At 31.7% G+C, this 17371-nt stretch overlaps 2 protein-coding genes across 8 annotated transcripts in view; one reads left to right on the top strand and one right to left on the bottom strand.

The window, feature by feature from the left end:
* LOC148600047 (uncharacterized) overlaps positions 1 to 17371 on the top strand; it is a 66319-nt gene that overhangs the window by 18012 nt on the left and 30936 nt on the right. The window lies entirely within an intron of this gene.
* LOC148600048 (uncharacterized) overlaps positions 3497 to 17371 on the bottom strand; it is a 33263-nt gene continuing 19388 nt past the window's right edge. For 3 of the 7 annotated variants that reach the window (XR_015918208.1, XR_015918205.1, XR_015918206.1), the window contains 4 exons: positions 11342 to 11395; positions 10660 to 10698; positions 9276 to 9384; positions 3497 to 4671 (listed from right to left, as the gene is read on the bottom strand). Coding sequence is in view for 3 of the 7 variants with exons in the window: in XM_088559438.1 (XP_088415564.1) it covers positions 9335 to 9384; positions 10660 to 10698; positions 11342 to 11395 (143 nt within the window). In the remaining 4 variants the exon portion in view is untranslated. The remainder of the gene's footprint in view (positions 4672 to 9275; positions 9385 to 10659; positions 10699 to 11341; positions 11396 to 17371) is intronic. The other 4 variants (XM_088559438.1, XR_015918207.1, XM_088559439.1 and 1 more) reach the window with 4 other exon arrangements.

The following is a 17371-nucleotide window of genomic DNA, read 5'->3' as shown; positions in this document are numbered from 1 at the left end:
ACAGGAGACTCCACGGAGCCTGAATTTCTAACCTTGTTAAATTTTGCCTTTCAAAAAATGCAATATATTGAACAAGAAGATCAACAATTTCGACTCAAGAGGATATAGTTGGACTTATCATAAGGATCATTTAAGCAATGGAAAGTTTTTTTCTATCTATCATTGTTTTCAGGATTTTGGTTAAAAACTGAAAAAAACAGTCATTTTTCCCTTTTAAGGGCAATAACTCTTACAAGGAGTCCCTGAAGACTATTGATGTCCAAATAATAAGGATTATTTCAGCTAGTGAAATTAATTTGAGTGAATCAAACGGTTTTTTGGCAAAAAAAAAAAAAAAATACTGTCTGGCCCCTATTTTCTATTTTTAGTAAAAGCGGCCATTTTTTTCGACGGCTAAAAAAATAAATCCCATATCAGTTCTATTCAAGATACCACAAGGAACATTCATACCATATTCATATCTTGTCAGCATTTCTGCCATAGTACAAAATAATGAAGGAAATGTATCGTCAGAGGACATTTGAGAAGTTGTACGGTCAATACAGGGTAAAGGGCACTAATAATGACCCCAGAAACCCCCAAGATAAAAATTGCTTCACGATGCCTACTTAACATATATCCACGAGATATTCAACAATTATATGTGACAGTCAGCCCAAGAATTCAGAAACTTACTCTTTAGCTAGCTTTTTGAACGAAATTCTGCTGCCACGAAAAATATGTCGGCTATTTGAATTTCGACTGTTGTGATGCGACTTGCATGACTGCTTGTGCGAACCTTGTTCTAAAAACAAGGCTGGAAGTGGAGGTTTATGATTGGAAAGTATAAAGACTAGCAGAATAACAGCACTCTTTTCTATATCCTTTAGAGTTGAAAATAAATAATAGGAAAATTAATCAAAACGAATCTTGAAGTGAATAACAAAAATATTATTTCTGATTACTTGGATGATTACTTTATTTATTGTTTTTAATGTTCACAATTTCATAGTTTCTTCCTAGCACTTAACGCAAACATTAGAGAAGAAAATGCGGTGTTATTTTCATTTATTACACGAAAAAGGTTTGCGCAGACAAATAAAGTTGTATAATAACTGTTGCAATCACAATTTTTTAAATCGTATTAGTTACCAATTTTGGCTTATTTGAAATATTGTTTAAACTTCGAATATTGTTTGTTTGAGGTTATACGGTTATAATTTTAGCAATTTCCCCATCCAAACAACTCGATACACTTCTTATCAGTCGTACAGAGGACAAATTTTGTCCGTATCGTACCTAAACGTCTTAACTACAGGATATGGCATGCAAAACAATTGAATAGCAATTATTTTAGTCATATAACTAGAATAACAACAATAAAAAACAAAATTTTAGATTAAAACATATTATTAAGCAGCTGTCTTATTAAGTATCAGTTAGGCATGGATTTAAATGATTCGCTTATAAAATGACTCATAATGTGTTTTTTTTTACTTAGAAATAGCTTAAGAGAAAACTGGAGGAAAGAATGAACAAACGACAGACAATAAATCAATTATTCGAAGGCAGCAATGCAATATGACACATGTGTTGTTCAATTCAACTTAACTTAAATATAATTGTATGATTATTTCATGATTCCCTAACAGTGGATTGCTAACATATGATTATCATCCGATATGCATACGATTTTGACCTCTAAACTTAAATATATATTAAATATGGTTTCAATAAATTAGGATGGTAGGTTTACTTTAATCATCGGGGTAAAATGGTTATGTTTTCAACAAAGACAGAACAATTGTAAAGTTATATTTCAAATTAAGAAATGCAGATTTTTCACTGATCTTAAAATAGATTATTTTTAAAACGAATTGTATATGAATTTCCTTTTCCTCAGTAGTGTTATGAGTCCAAAGAAGTAAACGAGAATGTCAATAGACTAGTAGATGTAAGGTAGATTTGAGCTCACTAGTATTTACTTTTATATTTACTATAATGAAAGGAGATGTTGCATTTTTCTCAATGTTTGGCAAGAATATTTGTTTTATAAATTAAGACTGGGAATGGAATATCTGAAAAAAATATGTTGCTCTACTGTCAAGAAATCTGTCAAGATTGAGTCGCCTTTTCATTTGGGTTGGAAAAAAACTAATACCATAAAAATCATAGAAAGTATCACCAAATCCATGCATTACTACATTAAATCAACCTCATCCACATAAACCACCTGGTTTCTTTAACTTAAGTGGAACACGTGAAATTGGCCATACTAAACTGTGTTTTTTATGGTGCAAATGGATACATCGTAACGATCCACGAGTCGATGACGACCACAAAACTTCTGTAGTGATGACCTCAATCTTGTAGCAACATAACCCTGTTCTAGAAGCCTAATTGTAAAAAAGTCAATACAAACAAGTTTGCGTACTTACGGCAAGCTCTGGTATAACGTATGAGTTGTGATAAGAAAACTCCATAGGCAGGTGCTGAAGGGACGTTGCCACAAATGAAAGGAAAGTTCACTATATCTAATAAGATTTCATCATGTTTGTCATATAGATTGGTCAATAGTTTTCCTTTGTCATTGATCTTTAATTGTAGTTCGAGATATGAGGCTGAATTTACAGTGTCTGAAGTATCCTTTACTTCAAGTTCTTTGGGGGGTAGATGCGATGTATCAAATCTCAGAAATAGGATTAACGATAACACGTCGTCTATATAGCATAAACTGGAATTAGGATATAGACTAACAATTTTAGCTTCTTATGGATCAAATCAACTTTAAAGTTGGCCTCATAAGAGGGAAGGAAGTAGTAGTGCATAACCTGTTCCCATTGGAACATTGTTAAAAAACGCGTCCACCATGCAGGAAAAACTCAAGTAATTTGAAAACATCTTCTTCGGTATATTTGGAAGATGATTTGGCTTATTTTCACATAGTTTGAGGAACCTAGCAAGAACTACATATTTGTATCTAGGTGTATCGTCTTTTCTTGAAATAACAAAGATGTATAATGTTTTTGAGTCGGGATTTTCACTGAGTATGAAACATGTTATTAAAATAATAGCTAAATCTAAATTATTGAAGAAAAAAAGTTCATGTTTGCAAAACAACTTTGGAAATGATAAGTAACTACATTTGCTTCTTAGTTACCGTAGCTAACTTATATAATACATTCATAAACAGATTGAACTTGCCTTGGTACGATCTGTCAATTGGTTTGACTTGTCATATGTTCTTTTGCGGTTAAAACAGGAGATTAGGAGATGAATTCCAATGCAGTTTTTACAGAACCTTTTGATAAATTTATTTTCGTCTTTGGATTACTGGATCAGCATGCAACATGGGAAATGGTCTGTGTATCCCTACAAATCCCCCACCAAGGTTTCAGTTATATACAGGATTGGTGCGTCTTTTTTTCCATAATTCATGATATTTTTATTTGAATTTTGACAGTAGGAGTTATTCAATGACCGATGGGTTTTTTTTGCAAAAATTAAAACAAAAACAAAAACAAACAAGTCTAGTTTATATAGAAATAAGCAATAAGCAAAATTTTGTTAACAAACAAAGAATTCAAAACATATGTCGTTTAATTATATATTTACTATATAATTCACCTCGTCATGTGGATTTCTGTAATTCAGAAATTGTAAGCACGATAATGCAAGTAAACGAACGAGACGAGATAATATTTTTACATTCTATTTGAATATAAATAAATCTTTCCTGTTTTGTGATGAACGACAAAAAACATACAACCGAAAGTAGGAAATATATGTAAAGTCTAAATTTAAAATATAAAATCAAAATAAATACTGACAAGAAAACATTTAGTGTCATTTATCAGGGCTTCCAAAAGGCAGTTTGAGATCCCTATTGACTTTGCCCTACTTTTTTCCTTATTATTATTATAATTAGGTCACCGACCACAAATGAACTTTTCCGGGAATATTCTTAAAAACCGTGTGACGGACTCTTAAGAAACGTTGCACACATATTCCATACCGTCTGGGGTTGTACCCAGGCTTCCAAACCTCTGAAAAAGGCGCCATTTTTAAAATGGCTGCAAAATAAAGAAAAAGATGTCAAAATATAGGACATTGCAATATCTTAGATACCTTGGCGTTATGGAAACCTAATTTCCCTCTAAAATTCAAAATGTTTCGATTTGAAAAAAAAAAAAAATAGGGTACAAACTACATGCCAAGTCCAAATTTTTTTGTGACGATTAAAAGAGCACTGTTGCTATCCAAAGAAATTTTCTCGCCAGAATATCAAAATCTGCAATTTTGATGAAATTTGGTGTAAGGGAGAAGACGCCATGCTATGTCAAAATTTTGTGGTTTTGAGATGATTTTGAAAACGTTGCCAGGGAATCCGATTTTTCCGCAAAATTCCAAATTGCTCCGATTGAATAAAATTTAGTTTATAAGGTAAAAATGGCATGCTCTATCCATTTTTTTTAGTTTTCAAGATTGCTTGGAGTCAAAGACCTTCATGATCCTTCAGTCTAATATTTCTTTTTTAATTATTTTTTTGCAAATTAAAAGTAATTGTCATAATTATAAATTAGACATGATGCCTTGTAAAAATATGCAACAAGCAAAATTATGTATAGCCAGCACAAATCAATGTGTCTTCTGTTAGAGTATGCAATTATTCTGCACCATCTCGAAGTTTGTCTGAAAATAAAATAAATTCATACATATAACAAATCTGTTGTTTAAACAACATGTTTCTACATATCAACAACCACCATAATTCCATAGTACAATATTTTTTAGAAAATAAGTAAACAAATCTCTCCAAGCGTCAGACCTACAGATGAACATTTCTTCGAAAAAATTGGGAAACAGCAGTAAAATGCAGTAAAGGAAGGGGGAAAACGAACTTTGCATATTAAACGTATGCAATATAAATTTGAAAATACAGCATATAAAAGGAGCGGTTTAAATGTTTACATCTAAAAGCGGGACTACATAGAATCACTTGTAGTATCCATTTTTTTATTCATCCTTATTCACCCTTGTTAATCGTTAAATGAGATGCACACCACCGAAACTCTATTTCCCAATAAAGTTTGTATGCCAAGTCATATAACCCGTACATGGAGTGTACAATTTGTAGAAGACATTAGGGAAATTTGTAAAATGCATTACGGTAAAAAAAAGAAAGATGAATATTTAAGCGATATCAGAGTTTGAAAACTGGTTAAAAAGAATGTCGTCATCTTGTAAAATAAATTAAAATTAAATTAAATAAAAAAGTAGCTAATTTTGCTTATCCATGTCAAATTCTGTTGAAATCAGTTGACTGCTTTTATGATAGAGGAAATGAAAAACGAAATGCAGATGAAAAATGATAATAAAAGGTCAACGGGTGAATATTTCTTGAAAATCTATTGACAACATTTGCATACATTCATCTTAATAGTGATAGGTTTAGCAATGCCCATGGCATGTAAATGATGTAAACAAATAAGGCAGAGTCAATAAATTAAGCTAGTCCAAAAGGCATTTGTAAAGAAGACACATTCGACATGTTTCTTTATAGCTTGAAACTTCACAAATGACTTATGAATGAATATATTTTGAATCTATATGACTATTAAGTTTAGCTCTTGAAATATGTTTATTTTCAAAATTTGGTGTTTTCCATTTGGCAGCTATATACAATGTTCAACAAAAAAATGGGTCAAGAGTTTAAATTTGAATAGTTTAGTTTTGACAGGTTTCAATCGGTTAAATAATACTTTAATTTGGTATGCGACTTTCTTTATTGCCTTATTTCTTACAAAAATGAGCAAAATTATGAAAACTAAAAAGTTAAAATGCAAACCGTGACCTTAATTATTAAATCTTTTATCGTTCAAAGCGTGTACACAATCAATACATTTATTTCATGACAAACTTGTAAAAAGTGATAAATAAAAATATGACCACTTTCGAATGTCCTTTTATATTTTATTATTGTAGTGATTAATATCTCTTTATGACCAGGACTGAAATTAAACACAAACGAACCGAAAGAAACGTCACAAAACGAAATATAAACAAAAAAAAGAAAAAAATAATAAAATAAAAAACAAAACACAAAAACAAAAGCAAAAAAAAAAAAACAATATCAATTAATGTATTCGGTCTTATTACATCATCATGGACATTCATTGCCAAGTTTATATGAATGTTCTTTGTTGAAGATGAAATTTACAGGTACATTTTTAAATATGAATTTGGTAATGAAAGTTGGTACTTGGTAATGACCCATCTACAAATAAATAAATGCTTGATGTGTGTATTTCAAAATCAATTATACACAAGGAAGGTATAAATAGGCCATTTCCCCCTAATAAATTAACGGTCTTTCCTGACCCAAGTACCCCTCTTATTTTTCTTTTGAGTTTATCACATAACAATCACTAGTACTGAGTTTCAAGTCTACAACGGCCACTTCCATCGTAACCCAATCTTACATGGGCCTAAAAATACCGAATAATGTCAAGACTATGCAAGAGATTTCAGTTCGAAATGTTAAGACCGTTTCAGACTACAAGATTGTTTTCAGTTCGACACGTGTAAGACGTGTTCAGTCTTGTTCAAATAAACAAGACCAGCTGTTTTGTTTTCTGTTCACACTAGTTCAGATTTTGTTGGATCATTTGAGATTGTATGAAAATTTTATGCTTAGATGTAATACGATCGCGTCTAGACTTGTTAAGTCAAAAAATTATGAATTGTCCCCCTTCGACAATTTTCTTTAATTATATGCTGTTTTTAGATTTTTTTATAAATGTAATTAAAAGATCATTTTGATTCTGAATATTTTATGAATAAAGAAAAAGATACATGTAAATCAAAATATATTGTGTCGTTTTGATTCTAAACATTATTTACACTTACTTAAAAAATATTAGAGTTAGAATTTTGTTGTTAATGTTTTATCCATATTTATATTTTATTCAATGTTCCTCCGACTTAATTAAACATTTTAATTTTGAATACGTATAGTCAATTTGTCGGGTAATTGTAGACCAAATTTGCAGGCGCCACGATGTGCTGAACTACTTTTCAATTCCTTAGAAGTGTTTACCTAATTCCAAAAGAAAATTTCTGTAGAATTAAAAGCCCCCGTAAACACCAATTAACCCTGTCTGTATTCTATAATGACGTATACTTGTTTTGCTTTGCTTTATTGTAGTCTTTTTAAGTCATCAAATAAAAGATTGTAATCTGCGAAACGCGTTTGCAGATGATGGAAGTCGCTAATCGAATTCAGCTACCACACCTATCAAGCCATATCGCCACAAGATGTTTATTAAACTCTTAATTATCAAATTAATTTATTAATAGCGTTTAATTACATCCGCTTTGTTTATTCTAAATAAACACTCATATGTTTCACATACTACAAACTAAATTTAAAAGTGTCAGAAGAACAAAACGGTACATGTAAACCACTAAAACAAGCAGAAAAAGATATCATAATTATTATCAAGAATTTTTTGTGTTAATTATTGGTCGACCTTTCTCTATGTGTTGTAAATGTATACCTATTAAAACGTCATATGTAAAAGTCCTTATTTATGTAAAGCATTGCAAAATCAGGGTGATGGCCATATTACATTAAAGAGGAGTCCAATCCAGACTTGTTTCACTCTTCGATTGACTTACTGCACGTTTGGAAATGTTCACTGACTCAAATGTGGTACATTTGTATGAGATTGAGCCAGAAAATCAACACAACAGCTTACATGTAGCTGCTACATATAGTAGGACAAGTCATATTTTGTCATATCGACAGTTCTTTGGTAAGGTTTCACGAAGACTTGCTCCGCCAAAATCTACAAACTAATATCCTCGTAGAACAGAATAGAACTTTGAAGTCATACCAATGCTTAATAAATAAAAACCTGAATGCATCATCGACTGTTATTAACAAACTGTAGAAACCAGAGTCATGGTCACGATCAGTTACTAACGTGATTGTCGACACGTGCCGTGCCGGGAAGTCCTTGCACGAAAGACTTAATAACTGATCGTTTTATGTCATTTTTAAAAATCAGTTTAGTGGATTATTAGCATTTTTAAAAAGACTTTCTACTGGGGTTGAGGTAGGAGTGTTTTAAAAATTAACTAAAATCATTTGAATGCTAAACTTAGAATCGAGATTGTGAAAAATTTTGTGCAACTTATTACACAGGTCAAGGAGTAAAATATAGATCACTATAAAAATGAATAAAAAAATCAGTCAATACAATTATACAAATTACAAATAAACCTTACATGATGTAAAATTGACTTTGATCGTGTGTTCTAAAGTATTCTCGATGCCTTGATATACAAAGGTTCAGGCGATACATGAAACACAGCGCCCTATCAACTTTGACAAATATGAATGAATGAAATAGAAAACAAAATATATTTATTCTTCTACTCCCCCACCTATATCTGTCCATTAATTTGATGGTACTCCGACGAATTCGTAATGTTCATTTCAAACTGATGCTAAGAAACGTTTTTGTGTTCTTCCTATATCGCGATTTAGTTTTACATATTGATCTATTGTTAGACGTTACGAATGCAGACCGACTTGAAGTGCGCGGCGAAAGTATTTATCATCAAAATCCCCAGATACACAACAATTTATGCAGCTTTACCAGACATTCCGACCAATGCTGTTAAGCTACATAATATTCATATCCAAACATTATTTAATATATTTTACTATAATGATTTGATTAATTTTTAAAAAGGAAAGATTTAAGTAGTAGATATTGACCTGCTAACTTAGGGGAGATAACTCTTTTTAAAAAAAAAAAAAAAATCTCTTTGATTTTTACAAAATAAAAGTAATTTGATCGGTGTAGAGACTAAAGCCATCTTATCACAGCCTTACACCGTCTTAACAACATTTTCGGTGCAAGTCTGAAATAGTGTGAACGTGACTGATCGGTCCCGGATACGAAAGACTGAACCGACTCAAATGTACTGAACAAGACTTTAAAGGTTACGGCCGATAACAGTCAACGGGTGAATATTTCTTGTAAAAACTATCGACACCATTTACATTCATTCATCTTAATAGTGATAGGTTTAGCAATGCCCATGGCATATGTATGATGTAAACAAATGAGGCAGATTCGATAAGACCAGTCTAAACGACATTTGTAAAGAAGACACATTCGAAAGGTTTCTATATAGCTTCAAACTTCACAAATGACTTATGGATATTTTTTAAAAAGTCGTATTAAACATATTATTCATAAGCCACTGAGGGAAATACTGACCACCACCCTCTGATGAATCTATATGACTATAAAGTTTAGCTCCTGAAATATGTTTACTTTCAACGTTTGGTGTATCCCGTTTGGCAGCTACTGCAATATATACAATGTTCTACAAAAAAAAAAAAAAAAAAAAAAAATGGTTCAATTTGAATAGTTAAGTTTTGACAGGTGGTTAACTTTCAACATTGTTCAATCGATCGAATAATACTTTAATTTGGTATGCGACTTTTGTTTTATATCTTAACATGTGTTTCTTTACGCTATTTGAATAGTATTAATTTTGAGGTTTTTATTTTATTTTTTAAAGAAAAGTTATTACCCTTTTCTAGGAAAAAATGAGCAAAATTTTGAAAACTAAAATGTCAAAATACAAATCGTGACCTTAATTATTGCTAAATCTTAAATCTTAAATCTTTTTATCGTTGAAAGCTTGTAAACAATAAATACATTTATTTCATGACAAACTTGTGAAAAATGATAAATAAAAGATGGGCAATTTCGATTTTTAAAAATTTTTTTTTATTTCACTATTGTGGAGATTTATATCTTTTATGGCAAATTCAGGACTTGGATTAAACAAAAACAAAACAAAACAAAACAAAAAAAACAAAAAACAAAAAACAAAAAAAAAAAAAAAACAAAACAAAACAAAAACAAAAAAGCAAAACAAAAACGAAAAGGAAACAAAATAAATCAGGATTTTATTAATGTAATCGATCCTATTAAGTCATTGCAGAGAGTCATAACCAAGTTTATATGGATTTTCTTTGTTGACGGTACATTGTAGAGGCAAAAAATGTTATTTTCTTTATAAAATCACTTTTTTGTTTTGAGATAATGGTAGCTGTTACAGTTTCCTGTTGGCAAACAGGTCAATTTTTGTTTTATAGATAATAGATAATTTTAAAAGTAAAAGAAAATTGGTTTCGAAAATTCCAGATTAGGGAAATAGAGGGTCACCTTGGGTGTATGAAGCCGATGGACTATAAAGACAAGTTCTTATATAGTCAATATTTCATGTGTAACCTATTTGACTGGTTGCTTGCTTTGCACTATATGTGGTCACACGTGTTTTAATTTTGTTCTCTCTTACTGACGTGTTCTTTTGTCGTTTGCATTTCACGATTGCCTTGCTAAATTATTTCCTCAATAGTGCTATTTTACATTGATTTTTTACACTCTGTTTTCCTATTAGCTTCATAAATTTTAGAAAAAAAAAGAATGTTCGAAAATGGTTATTATGGTTTCCGTCCTCACATGTTACTCAAATCGAGATACAAATAATACCTTGGCCATAATTAAAACATTCTTTGAACAATAACGAAGATAACGAATAATATTGTTTTTATTGAGTAACACTTAAATATCATTTTAATTCACATACCACTTGTTCTGGTTGTACTTCGACTTGCTGATGACATATCTACAAATAAATTAATGATTGATATATGTATTTTAAAATTGATCTATCACAAGAATGATATAAATAAATCATCCCCCCCACGAACAATTGAAAAGTCTTTCATGACCCAAATACCTCTCTTATATTTAATTCCAAGCTTATCCCATAATAAGGCAAGGTTGATTTAAGATAACCAATAAACATTCACCTTGATCATGTTTATACATTCAGTTATATCAGATTCATTTTATACATATTTCTGTTTCGAAACACCTTGTTTGATTGATATATCACATGATTTTTGCCGTTGATCTTTGATTTTGATAATGTTAGATAACACAACTTATTCTGAAAAAAAGAGCATTCTCTCCTATTAAAAACAAGCTCACATTTTAAGATAAATGAAGACTACGTTTGTTCGACTAACTGTTATGTTTTTTATTGACCAACTGACATCGATAAATTTAAGTATGCGTTCCTTAATAAACTTCGCTAATAACAATAAATAATATAAACAAGAGGAATATTTTGATTCAAGTGTAGTTTTTTTCTATGTTACAGTTTTAAGATCAGAAAATCTTTAACTTGAGGAATATTTTTTACACTTTGTCATACCAACTATCGCGAGAAAATAGTAGGATGTGTATATTGCATGTATTAATACCTGAAGTCGGCTTAAGAATTGGATCTGTTGATAACTGTGAAGATCTTGAATTATCTAACAGATGAATATATAAAAAAGAAAGATAATCATGTGGAAGACCACAAACTGGAAGCGTGAATAGTAACAAAGCCAACAAGATTATGAAATATAGAAAAAACAGAAATGCAGCAAATGCACCATCGTAAAAACCATTAAAAAGGCGTAAATACTTACAAACGTTGTTCAAAGGAGGTATATGTACTATGTTTTTAGTAAGAACTCTGTGATATATATATATTTTTTTTTGAGTAATGTTACTCGAAAATGATTGTATTGAAATATGACAATACTTAATGAATTTCTTTAAATCAAAGATTTCAACAATACATTGTGTACATATTTAAGAGAAAGTCTTTGGAGTGATTTTCTTGACTGTTACCATACAGGCATAGATGTGGAAAATCAACTACATTTAACATATATTTAACCTTATTTATTTTGTCTAAACTGCAAATAAACGATACAACAGTCAAGGAGGAAAGCATATGACAGCAGAAACAACAACCAGCATAAGAGTAGGCATGATTTTCTGCTTTGTTATACATACATTTTCACAGGCAAAGCTATAACATATGATCATAGGGTCTTTACAAAGAAATTAAAACGCTATATTTAAAATCAGTTCTTGGCATGACACGGGTTTTTATTCCTTATTGTATGACTTACAATGTATCGTGGTTCACAACCCCGCAAGGGAGGTATTGAGATTGGTTTTACATACGATTGGGGCATAACTTTGTGTAGGTTTAAACTGGTCTTGAGCTGTCATGTCAGTTAACTACTAGTAGCCCTGGATACATTTGTGTAATTTTTATTGAATTTATAGAATATATATATATATTTGTTAGGAAGATTTTGAATACATTAAAATCCTATATAATTTACTCCATACTATTCTGAATTATTTTCTTCCATAATACTAACTTGCTGATTTCTTTTGGCAGCTAGTTAAGATAGGAATTTAAAACACGAAGATCATTTATTTTTCTTCCTGTGATAGTTATACGATGTTTTAGATACAATTTACATTTATGCATTTATGTATTTAGTATTAGTATATGCCCAACAAATCCCAGAAATCGATGCTGTTGATACATGTTTCCATATTTTGAAAATTAAAAAAAATATTAACTGGAAATTTAATGCTTCATACTATTAAAGCATATGTTTAAAAATGTGGTTTTGTGTTTGCAACAAAACAATTTGTAATGGACTTTTTACGTTTCGTTTTGGGTTTTAAGGAACCATGAAAACCAAAAAAAAAAAAAAAAATGGTACACGTGTATCATACAAATAAATAAGTCATTCACGGTAGCTTTGGATGACACGTCTCTTCATCATATGTTTGTTTTCCTCAGCACGTTTACATGTAATAGTGACGAGACTCTTTTGACAATGAATTGAAATTTTAGTAAATTTTGATCGAAACAAAGAACAAGAAGGGCATAGTCGTCACTGTCAAAATCAAAATGTCAAGTCCATAGCGACCCGTTTTCAAGTAATAAACGATCCAAAAATGTTTTTATTGTCATTTTAAATGTACAAATCTGTTTTAAATACGTCATGGATGATTCCGGAAACCTAAGTTGTATTAAACAACACTTATAAAACAAATTAACTTAAATTAGGATTCGTAAGAACAATTCGTGTATGTGAAAGGAGTAAAATGCCTCTGTGACTGACAATAGTCCTTACCATCGGCAACTTCCAATATCACGTTCGAAATACACGTCGATATTAAATTAATATCGTTAGAGATAATTTGCCCCTTAGATCGTCGTAATTACCGTTATAAAGCCAAATAGTACGCTTAGAGGTGGTTTATTTCGGTTTGTGGGTATTCATGAATCCCACGATATGGCAATGGTAACGAATTGGATCTAATAGTGACGAGCCTACAGCAGTATATTGAATAAAATTTACATCATTTGTTAAATTGAGATCAATTTAGGATGACGAATGTTCAGTATATTGAGTTGGTTCACCAATAAGTTGTGATAAACTATAACGCGTGGATACATTCCGAATTTTCGAGTTAAGATATAGTTGATTGTCGTTAAAATCAGTAAGAGTAATTAACTTAGACTACCTTATTATGTCTTTTCTCAGAAAAAGGCCGTTAATTAACAAACAACGAAGTTTAAAAAAAGCGTGACTTCGACATTGATACCATAAAACCTATGTCAAGGGTTAGAAATGGTAGCACAAAATGTATATTATCATAAATATCCGGACTAACGTTATATTCATGATGAGTGAATTAATTGAAATGCGGAATATGTCGGTTCTGAAGTTTATTGTAGGTAGTCTATCCACAATATCAACTTGCTAATCTTTATTGCAGTTTGTTTTTCATAATTCAATTTTACTTCGGCTATTACATGCTTCCGAGTTAAACATATAAAAGCAGAAGAAAGAAGAACCTTACAATATCCATTAACTTATTTTTAACATTATATACATTTTGGCCTATCCTTCACACCAAGGATTTATAGCGAGCACCGCGAAACAGTGTGAGCTCTACGGTTATAACATGTACTATTTTGATTTCCCTTAAGGTTCCCCAATATACTAACGAAAAAAGTCATGTCCCGGAAGTAACAAAAAATGACTGTCCTTACGAAGAAAATTCGTCGTTTCCAAAAAAAAAAACCAAATCATATTATTACGGTTAAGATTACGATTCAGTAAAAAAACTCCATATGTTCTGATAGTTTTCGAGTCTTTTCCTATTTTTTTTTTGACTAATTAAAAGAAGTGAATAAAAGGTGTTTTTAAAAAGTAAAAGTTCGGGAAAAACATGAATGTGCATACGTGTTTCTCGGCTGTTCCACTGTTGCCGTTGTCAATAACCTATCCCGCCTCATAAAAAAACATAACTCCAATTATTCATCCAAATCGAAGCATAGCTTTCCTAAGATAGAGAAGAAAACATATTCTTTTTGGAATGTACAGCTGTCAGTGTTGCGTCGGAATTTTGTTTCCGTCACATGATACTCTCCTTGAGACCTTTAGATTTCCCACACGCACGATACCCAAACGCACGCTGAACGCTAACCAAACGTACCATAAACGAACGCTCCTGGCGTGCATTTAAACGCACGTTAGACGAACGCTTAGTAGTGCGTTAAAAAGACGGACGATGAAAAAAAAAATAATAATAACAAATAACGAAGACAGAACGAATAGAAAATAAAATCATTGAAGTTATATAAATTAATGATAGCAATAAATATAACAATAACAGTTGAATCAAATAAAAAATAAAAGAATGCTTCTATCTTGCGTTTTAACAAACGCTTCTTTCGTGCGTTTTAACGAACGTTTCTTTCGTGCGTTTATTGTGCGTTTAAACGAACGCAAAACGATGTGAAAACGCACGATAAAGCTTAAAATGGAAAAAGTGAAATGTCAAGGAATGTATATGTTAAATATATTCCTACCATCCATGGAGAACAGTAACATTTCCGGCATCTGTACAAATTAATCTGACAGGCTAAATATGATAAGGATGTTGCTAGAGATGCTCTTAATGGTTACAATTGTAAAGTATAGCTACAAAGTGCTACAAAGTTATCGGCCATTTTGAAACAGTAATCAAGGGAACCAAGGTTATAGCGGTAATCAAAAAAATGCAATCTAGGGACAAAGACCAGACATGGAAAATAGACATACACAACAAAGAACATAAAGTAACTTAAATCATACATATAAATTAACAAAAGTAAATGAGCAACTCGGACTCCACTAAAGACTGGGAGCATGGACCAGGTCCACCGGAAGGGTAAGCGTCCTCTGCTTTTCTAGAAACTCCCGCCGAGTTGCTTATAAAAAGTCAAGTCCAGGGTAGACAAACGAGGAAAGGAAAACTATGAACCGTTAAATGAATCAGTTTTCATGGTGCAGATGGATACACCATAACGATCCATGATGACGCCGATAAAACTTCTGTAGTGATGACTCCAATCTTCTAGCGACATAACTCTGTTCCAGAAGCATATTTGTTAGAGTTCTAGCGCGATACAAAGCGTCTACGTAGTTTTGGCAAGCTCTGTCATAACGTATGAGTTGTGATATGAACACTCCATACGCAGGTGCTGAAGGGATGTTGCCACAGATGAAAGGGCAGTTGACAATTCTGAATGAAAAGGCATCATGTTTGTGCTAAAGTTTGGTCAATAGTTTTCCTTTACCATCGATTTCTAAGTGTAGGTCAAGATATGAGGCTGACTTTACAGTGTCTGTAGTATCCTTTATCTCAATTTCTTTGGGGTAGATGCGTTGTATCAAATCCCCGAAATTAGGATAGTTTAAAGATAAAACGTTATCTATATAGAGGAAACTGAGATTACAGTATCTAGCCAAACGATATTCTTTCTTTCGGATCAAATCAGCTATAAAGTCAGCCTCATAAGAGTGAATGAATAGATCAACAAATACAGGAGCATATTTTTTTCCAATTAGAATCCCGACCGTTTGTTGAAAAAGACGTCCACCATACTGGACAAATATGGTGTATATTTGGAAGATGATTTAGAATTATTTCTTACAAAGTATGAGGAATCTCTCCCAAGAACTACATATTTGCATCTAGGGGTACCATCTTTTTTTTTTTGGAAAAACAACGATGTATTATTGAAGAAAATTTAACATTATTTAACAAAACAGATTTTCCAAAAAAAAAATATTGATTTCGCTTGCTGTTAAACTACAAAAAAAAATATTGCACTTGCAAAACAAAAATTCTCATCCAACCCCATTCCTTTACTATTTTTACGAATCTCGCAAAGATGATACATGTATGGTAAAACTCGTGGTGCTCGCTGATTTAGGCAATGTCTACTTCATATCATATAGAAAGGATTGGAATATCGCGCAATTTAACATAATACAATAATAAATATGTTGCATTGGGCGATATATAGCGAGATAACCCATGATGGCGGACGATTTCCATCGTTTCAACATCACTTCGCTATAAATGCAAGTATTCTGACCCATATGGTTTGAAAAAAAAAATAAAACATCCCACACCAAGTTGCCTCTAGACTTTTTAAATGTTTTGATATGATCAATACCTCGATTCGAGACATTAATTTCTAATCACATTTTCAACTTGGTCCCACCTTAGAAAACTGTTTATTCCAAACCCGATCAATCGTCATAAAACTTTGATAAGAAATGGTATAAAGATGTATAAAAGGGGTTTTATAGCTGTAGCTTTCCCACACACGTGTAATATCAATGTTTTTATATGCCTTGGTTTTGACTCCAGACTACGTAGCATCGCTTTCAAGGGCGGTTTCTCTCCTAATTTAAAATTCAAATTCCTTCTTCAAAACCCGAACGATCGTCATAAAATTTGTTTTTAATTGAACAAAAATAGTATGAGGGTGTATATGAGAAATTGTATAGATGTAGCCTCCCATTCACTCGTGATATCATCGGTTATGTTTGACCAACTATTGATATAGGCAAAGTGGCGACCAGGGTCACGCCCTTAAAAAAGGTATTTCCTCTTAAATAAAAATTCTTATTCTTTCTCTAAAATCCGAACGATCATCATAAAATTTGTATTAAATTGAAACAAAATGTGGTCTGATGGTGTATATAAGGATGGTGATAGCTGGCTGTAGCGTCACCTGCTTTTGTGATATAAACGTTTTATAATACCCAATTTAGACTTCAATAGCAGTATAGGCGGCAAGTATATGTGGTGAGTATACTGAAATCTCACCACGCGAGATTTTGCAATGACGTACGAGATGCGAATCCTTCTATATTTAACTCTTTCTTCACACATATGTATCGGTACATTGAAAAAAAATGTTGTGCTGTGTTCTTTCATGGCCTTTTAAACATCGCAATAATTCATTTTAAATGATAGTCTGCGTTGGGCTCATAGCCAATTTTTTGAACGGTAAAGCAGTGTTTCATAACAATCCATGAATTTCACTACACCATTACATGTACGACCCATTATGTTGATAT

The sequence above is a fragment of the Perna viridis genome, chromosome 13 (assembly GCF_037379345.1).
Source record: "Perna viridis isolate PV_CMFRI_1.1 ecotype Kerala chromosome 13, ASM3737934v1, whole genome shotgun sequence".
NCBI lineage: Eukaryota > Metazoa > Mollusca > Bivalvia > Mytilida > Mytilidae > Perna > Perna viridis.
Note: the sequence above shows the minus strand (reverse complement) of the source record. Positions and strands in the feature narration are given on the sequence as shown.